Raw genomic sequence first — 16,830 nt, 5'->3', positions numbered from 1 at the left:
AGGGAACTCTTAAGGCATCAGCATACTAACACATTTTGGACAATTTCATGCTCCCAATTTTGTGGGAACAGTTTGGGGATGGCTCCTTCCTGTTCCAACATGACTACGCACCAGTGCACAAAGCAAGGTCCATAAAGACATGGATGAATGAGTTTGGGGTGGAGGAATTTGACTGGCCCGCACAGAGTCCTGACCTCAACCCTATAGAACACCTTTGGGATGAATTAGAGTAGAAACTGAGAGCAAGGCCTTATCAACCAACATCAGTGCCTGACCTCACAAATGCGCTTCTGGAAAAATGCTCAAACATTCCCATAGACACACTCCTAAACATTGTGGACAGGCTTCCCAGAAGAGTTGAAGCTGTTATAGCTGTTAAGAGTGGGCCAACTTAATATTGAAGCCTACGGACTAAGACTGGGATCCCATTAAAGTTCATGTGCATGTAAAGGCAGTCGTCCCAATATTTTTGGCAATATAGTGTATCTGACTAAAACAGTGATGGCGCAGCTATTGTGACCTGGCTTCTTTGATGTCGGCACAGAGAGTCCTATAAGGGAAACATCTGACCCTGAACCCTCCACCTTGGCTGATGCTGCTGGGGGAATACCTGCCACCTGTCAAGGTCCTACCTTTCCTCAGGGCTGTGCTGCTCCATGTGCTGGCATCCATCTTAGGTGTCTGCAAAGCATTGTGGGATCCTTTATGCTTTCAGTCCTCTGCGGCTCCTCCCCTAGGAGGTGGCGGCTTATCACATATAAGTCTGCTGTTTGTAGCTGTCCATTGCATTCGTGTCCTGTCTCTTGCACAGCAACAAGCTCCTATTTAGCTACTCTTTGCTTTCCTGGATACCGACTCGGCTTTGGCTAAGACTCCTCCTGGCTTCTGACCCCGGCTCTGGCGACCATTCTTCCTGGCTCCTGATCCCGGCTCTGGTGACGATTCTTCCTGGCTCCTGATCCCGGCTCTGGTGACGATTCTTCCTGGCTCCTGATCCTGGCTCTGGCGACGATTTTTCCTGGCTCTTGATCCCAGCTTTGGCTACGATTTCCGCTGTTGGACTTGCATAGACTCTTATCTTATTTTTATATTAATAAACCTACCTTTAATTGCACCTCCTTGTGTGTCTGGCTCCTCGCTCCCTGACACCACCAGCTTGGCTAAACTAGGAAAGTTAATAGAGATTCTATTGAAAAACTCCACTTCTATCACCAGTTATAACTACTGGAGGTTAAGGCTCTTCTCTGGGAAGCCACCCACCCATCTTGGGGAGATTGATTTTGACACTTGGATTGATCAAGCTCTACAGGCCATAGAAGAATAGGAAGTAGCTGGTGCCATAAAGAGGCAGAGAGTGGTGGAAAGCTTATAGACTCCTATTTCTGACATTGTGCAGAACTTAAAACAAGTGTTTAGAGAGTCGAGAACTGTACAAAGCTGACATACTTGTTCAAGCACATGTATCAGCATGAAGGGGAAAGTCTGTCCGAGCATGTGCAAAAGTTGGACAAGATTTTGCATCAAGTGGTTGTACAGGGAGGAGTGAGAGCGGAAGGTGCCAGCAAGGCTCTTTGGGCCCAAGTGCAGTAAGGGGCTCAACCCATAGATCCGATTGTGCAGAAACCTAGGGTCACGTATCTTTTTGGCTCGGTGACGTATTCAAAACTTTTAAAGATTATACGGGAAGAAGACGCCTTGATTGCAGCCAAAGCCCGGAAAGCTGAATTTCAGATTGGAACCAGGCGAAGGGCCTCATTTTGTGTCACTCAAGTGCAGACTACGGTTCCAGTATATAATATAGTACAGACTTTGTCACAGTTAACCCAAGCTCAGGCCATAATTCAACAGTCCTTTTGTGGGGTCCAAAAGACAGTAGGCAAGTCATGGAGGCCCACGTTGCTATGCAGAAGGTCATATCGAATATGGGGCAGACAATGACAGCAATGGCTACAGATAAGGGAAAATCTGGTATTGGGTCTACCCAGCGCTGCTTTCAGTGTGGAGAACAGGGACACTTCTGGGTCCAATGCTCACAAAATAAGTCAACTGCAGAACCTACAGGCAAAGTAATACAAGTCTTGAAGAAGCTGTTCTTCCCAAAGTTGGTGGGAAACTTCAGGGGGCCTCAGTGAAGGAGCCAACTGAGGACCCAAAAGAAACCGTGAGCTTCAATTTCCAATGGACGTAGAATCTGGAGACCATAACCACTCAGACATCTCCTACTAGTTGTCCCCTGGAACAAGTTAATTTCTCAACTCCATTGACTGGTTCTGAGACACAGTGGATCGATACACACCACTGTATAAGCCCAGAAAAAAGACTTCCAAAGAAGTAAACAACTCAACTAGGGGAATCCAAAGTGCAAAGCCTTGCTCAGATAGACTTCCAGAAGAGCTGGTAGGTCCATCACCAGTAGTCTCTATTCAAGTGGAGGGAGTGTACACCAAAGCTTTGTTGGCTACCAGGTTACAAGTGACCCTACTGTATAGAGACTTTTTATGATAAACACTTGAAACATATACCTCTACAGAAGCTGGAAGAGTTAGAAATATGGGGAATCGTGACTCAGAAGTGTACATATGACAGTTACATACCTGTCAGTCTGGTCTTCAGCCCAACTCTTACTGGAAGAGCGGAAACCTTTGACACCCTTGTGGTAGTTTGCCCATGGCCTCCTGGAGTAAAGCAATGCTCCCTACTAATTGGAACCAACACCAACCTGGTTCTCAGGCTGCTAACTCCTTTGTCTGAGCAGAATGCCGTGACCATTCAGAGCATCCACCCGCACCTTCGTCAAGTCTATCAGTGAGTTGTCAGTGAGCTGAGGGTTCCTGATGAGGAAGTGGGAAGAGTCTGGAAGAGTGAGCTGGAAGAGAAAGTACTCCAGCCTGGGGAGGTTACTTGTATGAAAACCAGAGTTAGATTGACCTGGGATCAGCCAGACCGCCGTTCGTTGCTCTTGAGACGGACTGTAAAAGAGGGACAGACGGAGTGGAAATAGTCCCAGAAGTGATCACTATGAAAGCTCTGCAGCACAGTAAGAGAAATGTCCTTGTCAGAGACTACAATAATACGGAAGCTCGTATCACCCTGAAACGCAGAGCACTGTTGGGACACGTGAACTGCCACCCAAGTCAATGCACCTAATTCATCCGATGACCACACCAGAGGAAGTTTGGTCTTCAAGAATCCCCTTTGTCAGAAGAGTGGAAATGGCAAGCAAATTGGTGAGTCGGCAGTAGATGTTTTCTAAGAACGTTGGGTGCGTCAAGAGTGCCCAGCATTGGATCCAGCTTAGGAAAGATAAGCCGTTTTGTGAAAGAGCTCAATGGGTCCCTTTAGGGGATCTGGAGGACCTTAGAGAGATATTGGTAGTGCTAAAAAGAGCCGGATTCTTTCTGGAATCCAGGAGTCCTTATGCTTCTCCCATTGTAGTAGTGTGGAAGAAGAATGGCACTTTGAAAATGTGTATTGATTACAGGGCCCTAAACAAATGAGCCATTTCTGATCAATACACCACCCCCCAGAATTGACAATGCGTTGCAGTGTCTATCAGGAGCCAAATGGTCTTGGATATGAAAAGTGGGTATTACCAAATCCCAATGCATCCCACAGACAGAGAAAAGACTGCTTTCATCAGTTCACTTGGATTCTTTGAAGTCGACTTTCCAGAGACTGATGGAGTGCACGGTGGGGGATATGAATTTGTTCAAGGTTCTATTATACCTGGATATAATTGTGTTTGGAAGGACTTTGGAAGAGCATTTACAGCGTCTGGAAAAGGTGTTTCAATGGCTTCAATAGGAGGGTTTGAAATTGTCACTGGGGAAGTGCCAGTTTTACCGGAATTCAGTCACCTACGTGGGACATGTAATCTCAGCTGAGGGATTGGCCACAGACCCCAATCTTGTTGAATTGATATCATTCCTGAGATTCTGCTCATACTCTTGACATTTCGTTGAGGGGTTTGCCAAGACTGCTTCACCTCTCAAGGAACTACTGAAGAATATTGAAGAAGAAGCCAGTGAGCCTGGTAGTGCCCCTCCTACAAAGGGCACACGGGGGCCTCATGATTCCATCAATGGGCAGTGGACTCGACAGTGTGAACAGGCTTTCATCAAGCTGAAGCAATGTTTGACTCAGGACTCAGGCTCCAAGGTTGGCCTATGTGGACCCTTCCAAGTCTTATGATTTACACGTAGATGCAAGTCGAGAGGGCCTTGGGGCCGTGTTGTATCAGAAACATACTGGATTACTTTGGCCCATAGCGTTTGTAAGCCAAAGTCTTTCCCTGCTGAGAGGAGCTAACTGACTCACAAGCTGGAGTTCCTTGCTTTGATGTCGGCAGTTGTGGATAAGCTGAAAGATTACCTGCATGGTGCAGAGTTCTTGGTGAAGACCGGCAGCAATCAGCTAACTTATGTGCTAACCACTGCCAAGTTAGACGTCACAGGATACTGGTGGCTGGCTGCCCTCTCTGGATTTTGTTTCAGTCTAAAGTACTGCTGCGGAGTGGGAAATAAGGATGCAGATGCTCTATCCAGGAGACCTCATGGCAACAGGACCACAGAGCATAATTGGTTGCAAGTATCCACAGAAGAAGTGCAGATAATGAGCCAAGGAGCCAAATATGTAGCCAAAGGGATGGCTTATTCTGAAGTTGTAAGATCCCAAAGTGCATGTATCCCTCAATACAACTGTAATGTGTCACAGCTGAAGGGTGAGAAACTACCTCAACTCACACAAGAGACTTGCAGGAAGCCCAGGATCAAGACCAACTCTGTCAGTAGACAAAAAGAGCTCTAGGCACAGCCTAATCTACTCTGGGCAGATGATCCCCCAGGTGACAACGTCATCCATAGAGAGAGGCTGAAACTGCGGAACGGGGTGATCTACTGAAGGGGCGTCTTCGACCGAAGTGTCAATCTCTGGCAACTCTTTTTGTCTTCCCAGTTCAGGAGAACAGTCTTAAAATCACTGCATGATGAGCATGGACATCTAAGACCAGAGAGGGCTTTTTTGTTGGTGAGAGATCGCTTCTACTGGCCTCAAATGAAGTCAGAAGTAGAGGAATACTGCCTTACCTGCATGAGCTGTGTACAGAAGAAAACCCTGCCGAAACAGGCTGCCTCGATGGGTCACCTTCTGAGTTAGGGACCAATGGAGCTGGTGTGTATTCATTTCCTATGTTTGGAGCCAGATTCTAGGGGACAGAGGAATGTCTTAATGGTAACTGTCCACTTCACTGCATATGCTCAGGCACTTCCTACAAAAAATCAACAGGCCTCCACAGTTGCCAAAGTCCTAGTGGAGAAATTCTTCATGCACTATGGACTTCCACAGATGATTAACTCAGATCAGGGCAGAGACTTTGAGAGTAAACTAATCAGGGAACTGTTAACCCTTTTGGGTTGAAAATCTAGAACTACTTCCTATCACCTTCAAGGTGACCCTCAACCGGAGCGGCTCAACCTAATGCTTCTAAACATGTTTGGAGCTCTGCCCATAGAGAAAAGGCAACAGTGGAGTCAGCATATGGCTGCAGTGGCGCACGCATACAACAGCACCAAAAACGACACTATGAGCTATTCACCTTACTGTTTAATGTTTGGACGGGAGGCAAAATTACCCATAGATCTAGCCTTTGGTACAGCCCCTGATCACCTTGCCTCTTCATCACATCAGGGGTATGTGGAGAGGCTGAAGCACCAGTTAGAGACTGCTTTCAAAAAAGCTAAACAGGCTTCTAAGGTGAGGAGCAAACGACAATATAACTCTTTAGAGTAAAATTGCAAGATTTGCAGCCAGGGGATTGAGTGCTATTAAGAATCCCCCAGTTCAAGTCTGCCAGTTCCTCCTTCAGGCTCAAACCCTGATGTCCCTACCCTTCCTTATCCAGACCTTGCAGAATTTGTTGAGCCAACCCATCAGTTAGACTCAGGCCCTAGTGATTCTACCCTTCCTAAGCCTGAATCAGATTTTTCAGGATATCTCGAAATTATTATTATATACAGGATTTATATAGCGCCAACAGTTTGCTCAGCGCTTCATAATATAACGGGAGACACTACAGCAACAATATAGTTCAATACAAGAGGGATAGGAGGGCCCTGCTGCTCGAAGCCTACAATCTAGGAGAAATGAAGGATTTATGGAAAGTGGAGATGCTGAGATTGTGGAAGAGCAGAAGGAGAGAGCCACAGAGGCAGAAGATGAAATCAACTCATAAGCTGAACCAAGGGAAAGTAGAGAGATAAAGCCACCCAAAAAGACTGACTTATGACACCCTGGGCGAGAGCTCAGAAGAAGCATTCCATGCTAGCCAAAGAACTCTCAAAACTCCTGTGTGTAGTACAATGGAGTGTATCCTAGAGCCTGCAAGCCCTCTTGCTGACACCATCAAGGAGGAAGTTTTTAGAATGATGACCCTTCCTCAAAATCAGCTAGAGTCTCCTTGGTGGGATTCCTTTTTGCTAAATTTGCTCCATAATGAACACTTACTGATTATTGCCCCTCCTAAATAAGAAAGTTATATCAATTGTATATAAGTTGTTTCAAACATTGTTGGTTTTATTATGAGTTCTTTGGGGACCAAAGACTTAAGTGGGGGGAGTATGTAAAACCCTGCATTAATACTGGTTGCAAGATGTTGATCAGACACAAGATGGCAGTGTTCTGTGGTTCAGTTATGCAGACTCTATTGCAGAAATACTTGTACTTGTATGTTGGTAGCAGGACTTCTGCACTCAGACAAGGAGCGAACAGACTACATTTTCCAGAAGAGCTGGCAAAGGGGCAGGAACCTATATATTGAGAAGCCCGGGAACTTTGCATGAAGTAGACGGTGAGAGGCGAAGGATGTGTGTGTGTGTGGAGAAGGACGTGCGGGATTCTGGATCTGGGCTGGATTGGGCCGAGGAGTGGTGGAGGAGAGAAGGATCGCTGGTATCACTGATGAGCAGGACAGTCAATCCTGTGGGCAGGTGGATCGTAGTGCTGCCATCGGCATTACTCCTTGACAGTGGGACCAAAAAAAGGACAGAGGGCCGCACCCCCCCCCCTCCAACTGAGAGACTACCTCTTACCATGCAAAGGCTACAGACTGAGTGAGAGGGTTCATTTCCCAGATCATCACAGGTTGCAAGTTACAAGTGACTGTGTTAAATTTCAGTTGTTCAATTCAGTTCATCTTACACCATAGCTTATTGCACTGAGACCTAGACTGCCTAGCCCACTCTGTATTATGGCCTACTACTTAGTGTCTCACTAACATCTTGAAGCGGCAGGACTCTGGCTACAGCACATGCCACTGTAGACAGGATTACATTAATCTCATTTTAAGCCTCCTCCAACTCCAAAAGAACCCACTTCAGCAGACTAGTTCACCATCTTTAGGGGTTCAACCTCTGCTAAAGTTTGCTTGTCCCTTTCTACAATCTTAGCTACTTCTTGCCTTCATCACCTGTGTTAAAGAGACCTTCCCCAGCTTCAACATCACTCCAACAGGGAATCTTTCTGTGACTATACCATCTTAAAGTGTTACTAAACCCAGGACCCTGCATTCACTATATCTGGTCTCCCACATTACATAGAACATGGAAGTGCATTTATTTTAGTAAATATAAACTGCTAATGACCTTTTCTCATCAGCAGTTATAGCAGTCTTGTGACTTCTATCAGTGTCCCGCCTAGCACATGTCAAAGCTTGTAGAAGTTTTAATTCTGCTGTAGGAAGATGCAGGACCCCTGACCTCTGTCTGGACAGTGCTGATTGGCCCTGTGCTGATCACATGCACTGTCCCAAGAATGAAAAAAAAAATCTCTAGCAATACACACCAAACTGAGCATCTTGCTCTATATAAGGATAAGGAAGGATTTGAACCTTAATATGCACCATCTAGGGCCCCATCAAGCACACAGAAGATTGGACACCTTTACTTCAAAATAGGAGACACTATTGTTCATAACAAAAATATTCATCCTCAGAGTTAAACCCAGTTACTGTTACCAGTGTCTGAGAACCAGTTACCAGTGACTGCTTAAAATGATACTATGTTATATAACTTTGTTGTTAGAGTGTTTAGCTTTTCTTTTATGCACATCCACTGTCATCTACTTGTTGTGCTTCCACTCTTTATATTCTGACCTCAATAACACCAGAATATTTGCTCACTTTAAACTCTGGGGTTTATTTACTAAAGCTAGAGATTGCAAAATCAGACTCAATTCTGCAGAGAAACCAATCAGCTTCCAGGTTTTATTACAAAGATTAATTGAACAAGCTGAGGTTAGAAGCCGATTGGTTTCTATACAGAAGTGAGCCTAATTTTGCACTCTTTAGTAAATAAACCCCTGTGTGTTTACTTTATGGTTCAAAGCCAGGGAGTCCTCCAGGTCAAAGATTCATGGTGGTGTCAGCAGGGGCTGTACTTCCAAAGCAGGCTCAGGATGGACAAGGAACCCAAAAATGCTCAGCTACCCTCAAGAGGGTAGCGTTACATAAATGTTACAAAGAAACACAAACGTGTAAACTATCAGCAGCGGTGATAAACTTCCACACACTTGTGATTATGAGATCTGCTTTTCAAGATTTGATCAGTTATGGACAGAAAAAGAAATCTGGGTTCCAGGTTAATGACAATACCAACAAGCTGTGTTCATGAAGATCTAGAGGTTTGTTTAGGGGGTGTCATATGTATACAGTACATATATGAAGAATGTAATGCTAAGCAAAAGTATGATAAATCCTATACCAAGTCTTCTCTGCAGGTGTCCTTTAAGGTTTCATTTGTTAGTGACTGCATGGAATTGTGTGCCGTGGATTGCCTCAAAATGTGATCCTTGTCACAAGGATAGTTTGGTGGATTTCTATGGCAAGAAAAAAAAGGACATAAAGTTGAAACAAGAAATAAGGAAGAAAATCGTTTTGGTAATTATCAAATAAATTCAGGCTTTTACGTGCAATATGTTAATCTATACATTTTATTTATTTTATCGAGTTTATATAGCGCCAAAGGGTTTGCTCAGCGCTGTACAATAGATTTATACATTTTATTGTATATAACTTAATTTTTGGTTGTAAGTAAACTAAAAATATGTTTGTAAAAGCCAGCTATTGTATAACAAAATCATTTACATTTATTAACATACAAAACACCTTGTATCCAAAAACTAAAAGTCCTAAAATGTCAAAACAACAATGTTTATTATTTATTTTTTAATTATGGGCAGTTTTTTCACCATTTTACATACTGTACATTCGCATCAGTCAATCTAAGGTCCTTATCACACATGCATACACACACCTACACATACTAGGGCCAATTATCCTACCAGCATGATACAAAAAAGATCTTTTTATCTAAAAGCTGGCATGCGTTATATGTGGATGAATAAGCATAGTGTTGCTCGACTATATCTCTGTTCAGTTCGGGTCAGTCCTCCCAAACAGGTCAAAATGTTCTGGATTTGGATGATATTGGGGTTGATTTTACTTACAACAATTAGACTGTTCACTTTGCATGGGAATTTTTCCCAGGGCTCAGTATATGAGGTGAAGTTCAGCTGACTTCTATCATCATGTGCAAGTAAAAATGCTATTTTTTTTTCTTTTCCTTGCACATGATTGGATATTCTTTACAAAGCAAAATGTCACCATATTCTCTGAGCTTTGGGGAACATTGCCATGCAAATTGCAACTTCCCTTGCAAAGTGAACAGCCTATTTGCCTTTGGTAAACCAATCCTATTGAAACCCAGCTGAAATCATTTTTCAGCCTTTGGAGGGCACCTATGGCAGCTAAATGCAACATAATGGCATGAGAAACCCACCACATATCTGAGAAACAGATCACTATTGAAATGAAAGGGGGGGGTGTACAGAGGTGGGGAGGGGTCCTTTTATGCAGCTTTGAGGGCAACATGGGGAAGATGCAAATCCTTCAATTCGCAGCTTTGTGGCATCCCTCAATGTTTTGGAATCAGTAAGAGTCATTTCTGGAACCATCAACAGCAACACCACACATTTTGCTGTGCATAATTTGGTTTATATGTCAACACTTTGCTGTGCATGCAACATCAGCAGCATCCCAAAAATTTTTTTAAATAAATGTTAGTTTTTAGGCACAATGAGCTGCAATGGGTGGGCAATGCAATCTGCATTTACTTTTTTAACCTTATTTGAAGTGTCAAAAGTACCACTATACGTAATTAATGTATCCGCATCATAGTTAAGGTGCTCTTCATTGCAGTGCTACATGTCTACATTTTACCATAGCCCACTGCACCTCCTGCAATGGTATCAACAAGCCTGAAAAGTTACACAGACTCTTGAAGTTGTCTTTCAAAAACAAAATAAAATAAATAAAAACAGGAATATCATTTTTAAAGTTTTAATTTCAGAGTTCTAAAATGTAGGTCTTTTATTTATTTTAATATATTTCTTTATGTATATAATTAAAATCTATCTATTGATTTTGTAAATATATGCTCCATCACAGATAAGGAGACTTGGCTGCATGCAGCAGCTAATCAATGGAAGCCACTAGGGGGTGTGGAATGCATCTGAGACAGTTCAAAAGTTTGGATGATCTCGCCTGTAGACAAACAGATGCATATGTCAGTCACCTCCTCTCTGGCTGCACTGAATACCTTTTCTAATAAGACACTTTGAGCAGGACAGGCCAACTTCTCTGCAAACTTTGTCCACTGATCCATCTTAGATATTCTGTAGTGCATGAGTCTTTCTTCTCTCCTTCTGAGGTTGATGGATTCCAAAATGGAGCTGACATACTTGTATTCAAAATAGAATGCTGGAAAATTTTTGTCCGAAATGCAGCTGTATCCAGGCTTGACTGTCAAAATCTATTAGTCACAGCGGGAGATTCGTTCATCCATGTTTTAAAGCATGAACGGAGGAATCTAAGGTTTTTGCATTAGTTTCTTGTGATAAAGGGGTACAAGACCCCCTCCTCAGAGCCAAGGGGACAAAGGGGTCTTATACCCTGAAATGCATTAGCCTTCCAACCGTGCAGACTTTTATGAGATAACGTCACCTATAGCCAGAGTTTTTGATTTGACTGCCAGTTTTTATGTTTGTCAATATAATATCATTTTCGGTAAATACATTTTAATGGTGGTAATGCACTAGGTGTTTGCACTCTTTTCTGTATTTTTGTAGGATATGTACTTGTGTACAAATACCTGCAAAGCTAGGTAGATCACTCCACAATTTCCTGGTTCAACTTTACATTTTACGTAGTCATATACCAGCTCACTGGACTAGATAGAAGTGATGATGATGATTCACTGTCCAGTGATCGCACTGAAGGCAGAGAGGAGGCACTGGAAGCTGTAAAGCTGAACCAGAAAATAGTGATATACAGTATGTATGTTTGTGCAACCCCCTGAAATGTTATTACTAGCAAAATACATTAAAATGGACATTAGATGGTGGTGGTCTGCCATTCAGGGTTACTCGCATGGACAGAACAGCCCTCTGGAATGTCTGTGCTGTGTGGTGGGACTCAGCTGGTGAGCAGGGCAATCAGGGACTACATTTCCCAAGAGAGGTAGCGTGTGGACAGGGGCACATAAATATCAAAGCCCGGGAGATTGGCCAGGAGAGTGTGGGGAGAGACTGAAGGAAGGGTGCTGACGGCTATAGTGCTGAACTAGACCATGGAGCCAGGGTTGGAGAGAGAGTGGAGGGAGTCTACTGACCGCTCAGCCTGCCAGGCAGGACATGGATAAGAGGTAACATTATGACAGGAAAGCATACAGAGTGTGTGATCAAGAAAAACAACCTAACTTTTACACAGTTGCCTTTAGCAACCTTTATTCATTGATAGAGATAAGGAAACCTGGTTAGATGAGCATTAAGCTGTGTACGCATTGTCATTTTTGTTTTCATTCATCAGAGAAAAAAACTCACAGATTCCTGCATCCACACATATGAGGTGGATGCAGGCATCTCTTCATTGCACTATGGTATTCTGACATTAGGTTAAAATGATTTCAACTTAAAGTTTACCTCTCACATTAATGAAAAATCCATCTCATTTCTGGACATCAAAATAATGATACTAGATGATGGCACCACCCTGTATCGTAAATCAACAGCAGGAAATACTAATTTACACGCAGATAGTTTCCATCCGAGGCCACTGATATGGAGCATACCTTACAGTCAATACCTGAGACTTCAACGCATCTGCTCTAATGAACAGGATTTTAAAAAAAGAGGCATATGCACTACCAAATAGTGTAGCAATCATGCACACAGAGATGGACGCGGTCATCCATTTTGCTCCAAACCCCTTCATCTTGTATCTCTCTCTCCCAAATCAGATTCCTCCGATATCCCCCCTCCCTCTATGTTGAGTGACGTGGTTTGGATGATGACAGAGATCACAGGCAGCAAACTCATTGGGAGGGCGTCATGGCTATAAACCCCAATTAGCGGTGCCCCTATGTCTGCGAGACTCTTGCTGGAGAAGGGATCGTAAAACCATAAACCAAGCCCTCACTGAGCCTCAAAGACATTCCAGGTAGTCTTAAAAACAGACTTACATTTAAAAACTAACTTTTACATATAATTTTATATCTTCAAATAGGACATAATTACATAAACATGGAGCACATATTCGGACGGCTCACTCTAATACAAGTCACCTGGTATATTACACCCCCTAGCTGAGATCAACAGGAGAGCAGAAAATAATATCTCCTTAACCATCCCAGCAGGTATGACATATTTCATATGTAGACGTTCAGCAGACGATTCTGCGTATTAATCTACCCGTGGGTGGAATGTTACATGTACCTAGCAAAAGTTATTGACCAAAGTATAATTTCTGAGGGCTTTGGTCAGAGCCTGAGCTCCCCGCCTACAACTCCCTCCCCAAATGAGGCGATTGGTTCTCTGCTTCAGGGAGACACCCTAGAAAAAGCTAAGTTGAGTTGAAGTTGAAGATTCTCCCTTTTAACATCGGAACTAACGTTGGGAGATAAGGCATCCTTTTGGCTCTGAAACCTGATCTGCTTAATACTAAGGCTGACGGCAAGTACTTTATCCCTCTAAACTTCTTTCTGTTATCTCTTTGCTGTGCTATTGCTCTCTGTATATTTATATATATATATATATATTGGCTACATCTTTTTCTGTAAATATTTTTATTGCACCCTTTTGACCTTTTAGTAATAAATCTTACTTTCTGAAAGTGTTGTACTGTTTCTAAAGCTCTTTAATGCAAACTAAGAACCCCCTGCCTCTGAAGAGCGCTACTGTGTGTGTGTTTTAAACTTCGGTATATCTCTGCCTGCGGTGACAGTGGTATACCAACGATTATTCAAACATCATAGTGTTATTGCTGATATTGCCAAGTTTCCTGTTTCTCTGTACAAAAAGGAGGTGGTGTGTGTGTGAAAGGTTAATTGCGTAATTAACCTAACCCAGTAACAATCGCTCCCAGGCTGCCGGCAGACAGGTTGTGGTCCATTAGCTGGAAAATCTTTGTGTAGGGTGCAGCTGGGTGTGGCATTGTTACGCCCGTGACATCGCGGTTTTAGATTGGCTAGTCCTTCGGTCACCAGTTTGGTGAGAAGGGCTAGGGTCTGACGCCGCGATCATCAAAGATAGGCTTTTAAAAACAGGGTACTCACGTACTAAATTTCAGATTGCATACAATAAAGTATGCCGATGCCCCAGGGAATAGATTTTGTTCCAGAAAAAGACACACTCCAATTCAAACATGGTTAATCACCCCATTTACTAGACAACATGGGATAATACGGCAGATCCTCCAATAACATTGGTAGCTGCTAACGAATGACACTATCCTTAGAAAATATATTAATGATTATCCAGAAGTCGATCATAAAAGAGCTCAGTCTGTTAGGGACAAAATTGCTAGGAGTCACTTTGCACAGGAGAGATCTAAGAAGGATTGTCAAGTATGTGGTACTTGGAAATGTGGTAAGTGTAATTTCGGTAACTGGATTTATGAAAATCAATCATTATACTTACCTAATGACCAACTTCATTCTATTCAACACTATGTAGATTGTCAAACTATTGGCATAGTCTACATCATGTTCTGAGAATGTAGAGCATTCTATGTGGGTAAAACCAAACGTCAATTTTGGCGGAGGATCAAAGATCATGTTTATTATACTAACAACAGCCTATTATCCACTCCTATAGGTAGACATGTAGGATTACGCCATAAAAATAATACTGAGGTGGTTAAGTTTGCTGCATTGGAATGTAACAAAGAGAACCCAAGAGGAGGTAACTTTGATAAAGTTATCATACAGCGAGATGCTTGTTTAATATACCATTTGAAGGCTTCAGACATCTATAGTCTGAACGAAACTTTGAGCTACAAACCCTTTTTGCAATTTGTGTAATATTGTGGGTTTATTGTCACACTCACTGAATTATTCATCTTCTCTTTGATATTTAGTGGGATGAGTTCAATAATTAGCTGTGTTCTATTTTTATCTTAGCATAGAATATAGATTGATTGTGTATATTGTACAAGTTATTTACCCATTGAATTTGTCTATTTGATGTGCATAATATACAATGAATTATATATATTCTGTTTATGGGCGTTCAGTCTCTCATGGTGGCGGTATCTATTGGGATTTGGTCTTGGGGCAGCCGGCTGTGACCAGCGCGGCGGGGGCACTTGTTTGTGACGGTCAGTGGTAGACTATAGGTATGAGCTGCAGCTTTCCTTATCACATTGTGGATGTAGTATATATGATGCTGGTTAGTTCACTGGGAGAGATATATGGCTTGTACCTATGGTCTTTTATGACCTTTCTTATAGGGACTTTCCATGGGGATCAGGTGCAAGCTGATATTGTCCCTCTATCTGGATTAACCCTCATGTTTATGAAGGAGGTGAAGTATTACATTGAGTGTTACATCTCCTGAATATCTCCTGAGTGTATTGTTTTGTTTGTGGTACTATAGGTGGTATCTCTAAAATGCACCATTGTGTGTGTTGGGCCCCTGTTAGGTGGGACTCTGGTTGTGCGGTTCGGGAGTTCATGTACTGGAGCATATATTTTCTATTCATCAGGCCACTCCTCTATTGCTGCTTGGCCACACCTGTAAGTTTGACTTCTCCACACATAAAATATGGCTTTAAAGTGGAGCTCCACCCAAAAGGGGAAGTTCCGCTTTAAGCCTTTGTCCCCCGCTCCCCATTAAGGATTGTCACCTTTGGGGAGCGGGGGGGAGCTTCCGCTGTGAACGCCTAGGCGATTGGAAACAGAAGTGGTCCTCCCCCTCCCTCCCTGTAGTCTTCTGGGACACGTGACAGGTCCCAGAAGACTACGGGGCCATTCACAAAGCACAGCGCTTCACACACATGCTCAGTGGGCACTCGGGTGCCCACACTGAAGCTGCCGCTGCCAGGGAGAGAAGATGGCCAATGAAATCAGCGGTGGTGAAGACACCGCTGGACTGAGGGACAGGTAAGTGGCTGTAGTCAGCAGCTACAGTTTTTGTAGCTGCTTTTTTTTTTTTAGGTGGAACTCCGCTTTAATTCTTGTTTAGCACATGTCTAATATACAGTTGTTATTTCCAGGTCTAACAATGCCTGTTTGGTTACATCTCTGCTTAAAATTGCCACTAGCTTCTACATTTTGAACTTTTATTATTCCAGCACAATTTATAATCATTGTGAGTATCAGTTTACAGTCAGGTCCATAAATATTGGGACATTGACACAATTCTGACATTTTTGGCTCTATACACCACCACAATGGATTTGAAATGAAACGAACAAGATGTGCTTTAACTGCAGACTGTCAGCTTTAATTTGAGGGTATTTACATCCAAATCAGGTGAACGGTGTAGGAATTACAACAGTTTGCATATGTGCCTCCCACTTGTTAAGGGACCAAAAGTAATGGGACAGAATAATCGTAAATCAAACTTTCACTTTTTAATACTTGGTTGCAAATCCTTTGCAGTCAATTACAGCCTGAAGTCTGGAACGCATAGACGTCACCAGACGCTGGGTTTCATCCCTGGTGATGCTCTGCCAGGCCTCTACTGCAACTGTCTTCAGTTCTTGCTTGTTTCCCTTCAGTTTTGTCTTCAGCAAGTGAAATGCATGCTCAATCGGATTCAGGTCAGGTGATTGACTTGGCCATTGCATAACATTCCACTTCTTTCCCTTAAAAAACTATTTGGTTGCTTTGCAGTATGCTTTGGGTCATTGTCCATCTGCACTGTGAAGCGGCGTCCAATGGGTTCTGAAGCATTTGACTGAATATGAGCAGATAATATTACCCAAAACACTTCAGAATTCATCCTGCTGCTTTTGTCAGCAGTCACATCATCAATAAATACAAGAGAACCAGTTCCATTGGCAGCCATACATGCCCACGCCATGACACTACCACCACCATGCTTCACTGATGAGGTGGTATGCTTAGGATCATGAGCAGTTCCTTTCCTTCTCCATACTCTTCTCTTCCCATCACTCTGGTACAAGTTGATCTTGGTCTTATCTGTCCATAGGATGTTGTTCCAGAACTGTGAAGGCTTTTTTAGATGTCGTTTGGCAAACTCTAATCTGGCTTTCCTGTTTTTGAGGCTCACCAACGGTTTACATCTTTTGGTGAACCCTCTGTATTAATTCTGGTGAAGTCTTCTCTTGATTGTTGACTTTGACACACATACACCTACCTCCTGGAGAGTGTTCTTGATCTGGCCAACTGTTGTGAAGGGTGTTTTCTTCACCAGGGAAAGAATTCTTTGGTCATCCACCACAGTTGTTTTCCGTGGTCTTCTGGGTCTTTTGGTGTT

The 16,830-nt window shown here is 43.0% G+C and overlaps 1 protein-coding gene across 1 annotated transcript in view; it reads right to left on the bottom strand.

Moving 5' to 3' along the window:
* LOC149440803 (uncharacterized) overlaps nucleotides 1-16,830 on the bottom strand; it is a 44,327-nt gene that overhangs the window by 25,306 nt on the left and 2,191 nt on the right. The window contains exon 2 of the mRNA XM_089658113.1: nucleotides 8,754-8,868. Within this exon, the coding sequence (XP_089514239.1) occupies nucleotides 8,754-8,868 (115 nt within the window). The remainder of the gene's footprint in view (nucleotides 1-8,753; nucleotides 8,869-16,830) is intronic.

Source organism: Staurois parvus, unplaced genomic scaffold (genome assembly GCF_062004578.1).
Source record: "Staurois parvus isolate SC_StPar_1 unplaced genomic scaffold, SC_StPar_1.0 ptg001051l, whole genome shotgun sequence".
NCBI classification, from domain to species: domain Eukaryota; kingdom Metazoa; phylum Chordata; class Amphibia; order Anura; family Ranidae; genus Staurois; species Staurois parvus.
The sequence above is the reverse complement of the archived record's forward strand: the minus strand, read 5'-3'. Positions and strand labels throughout refer to the sequence as shown.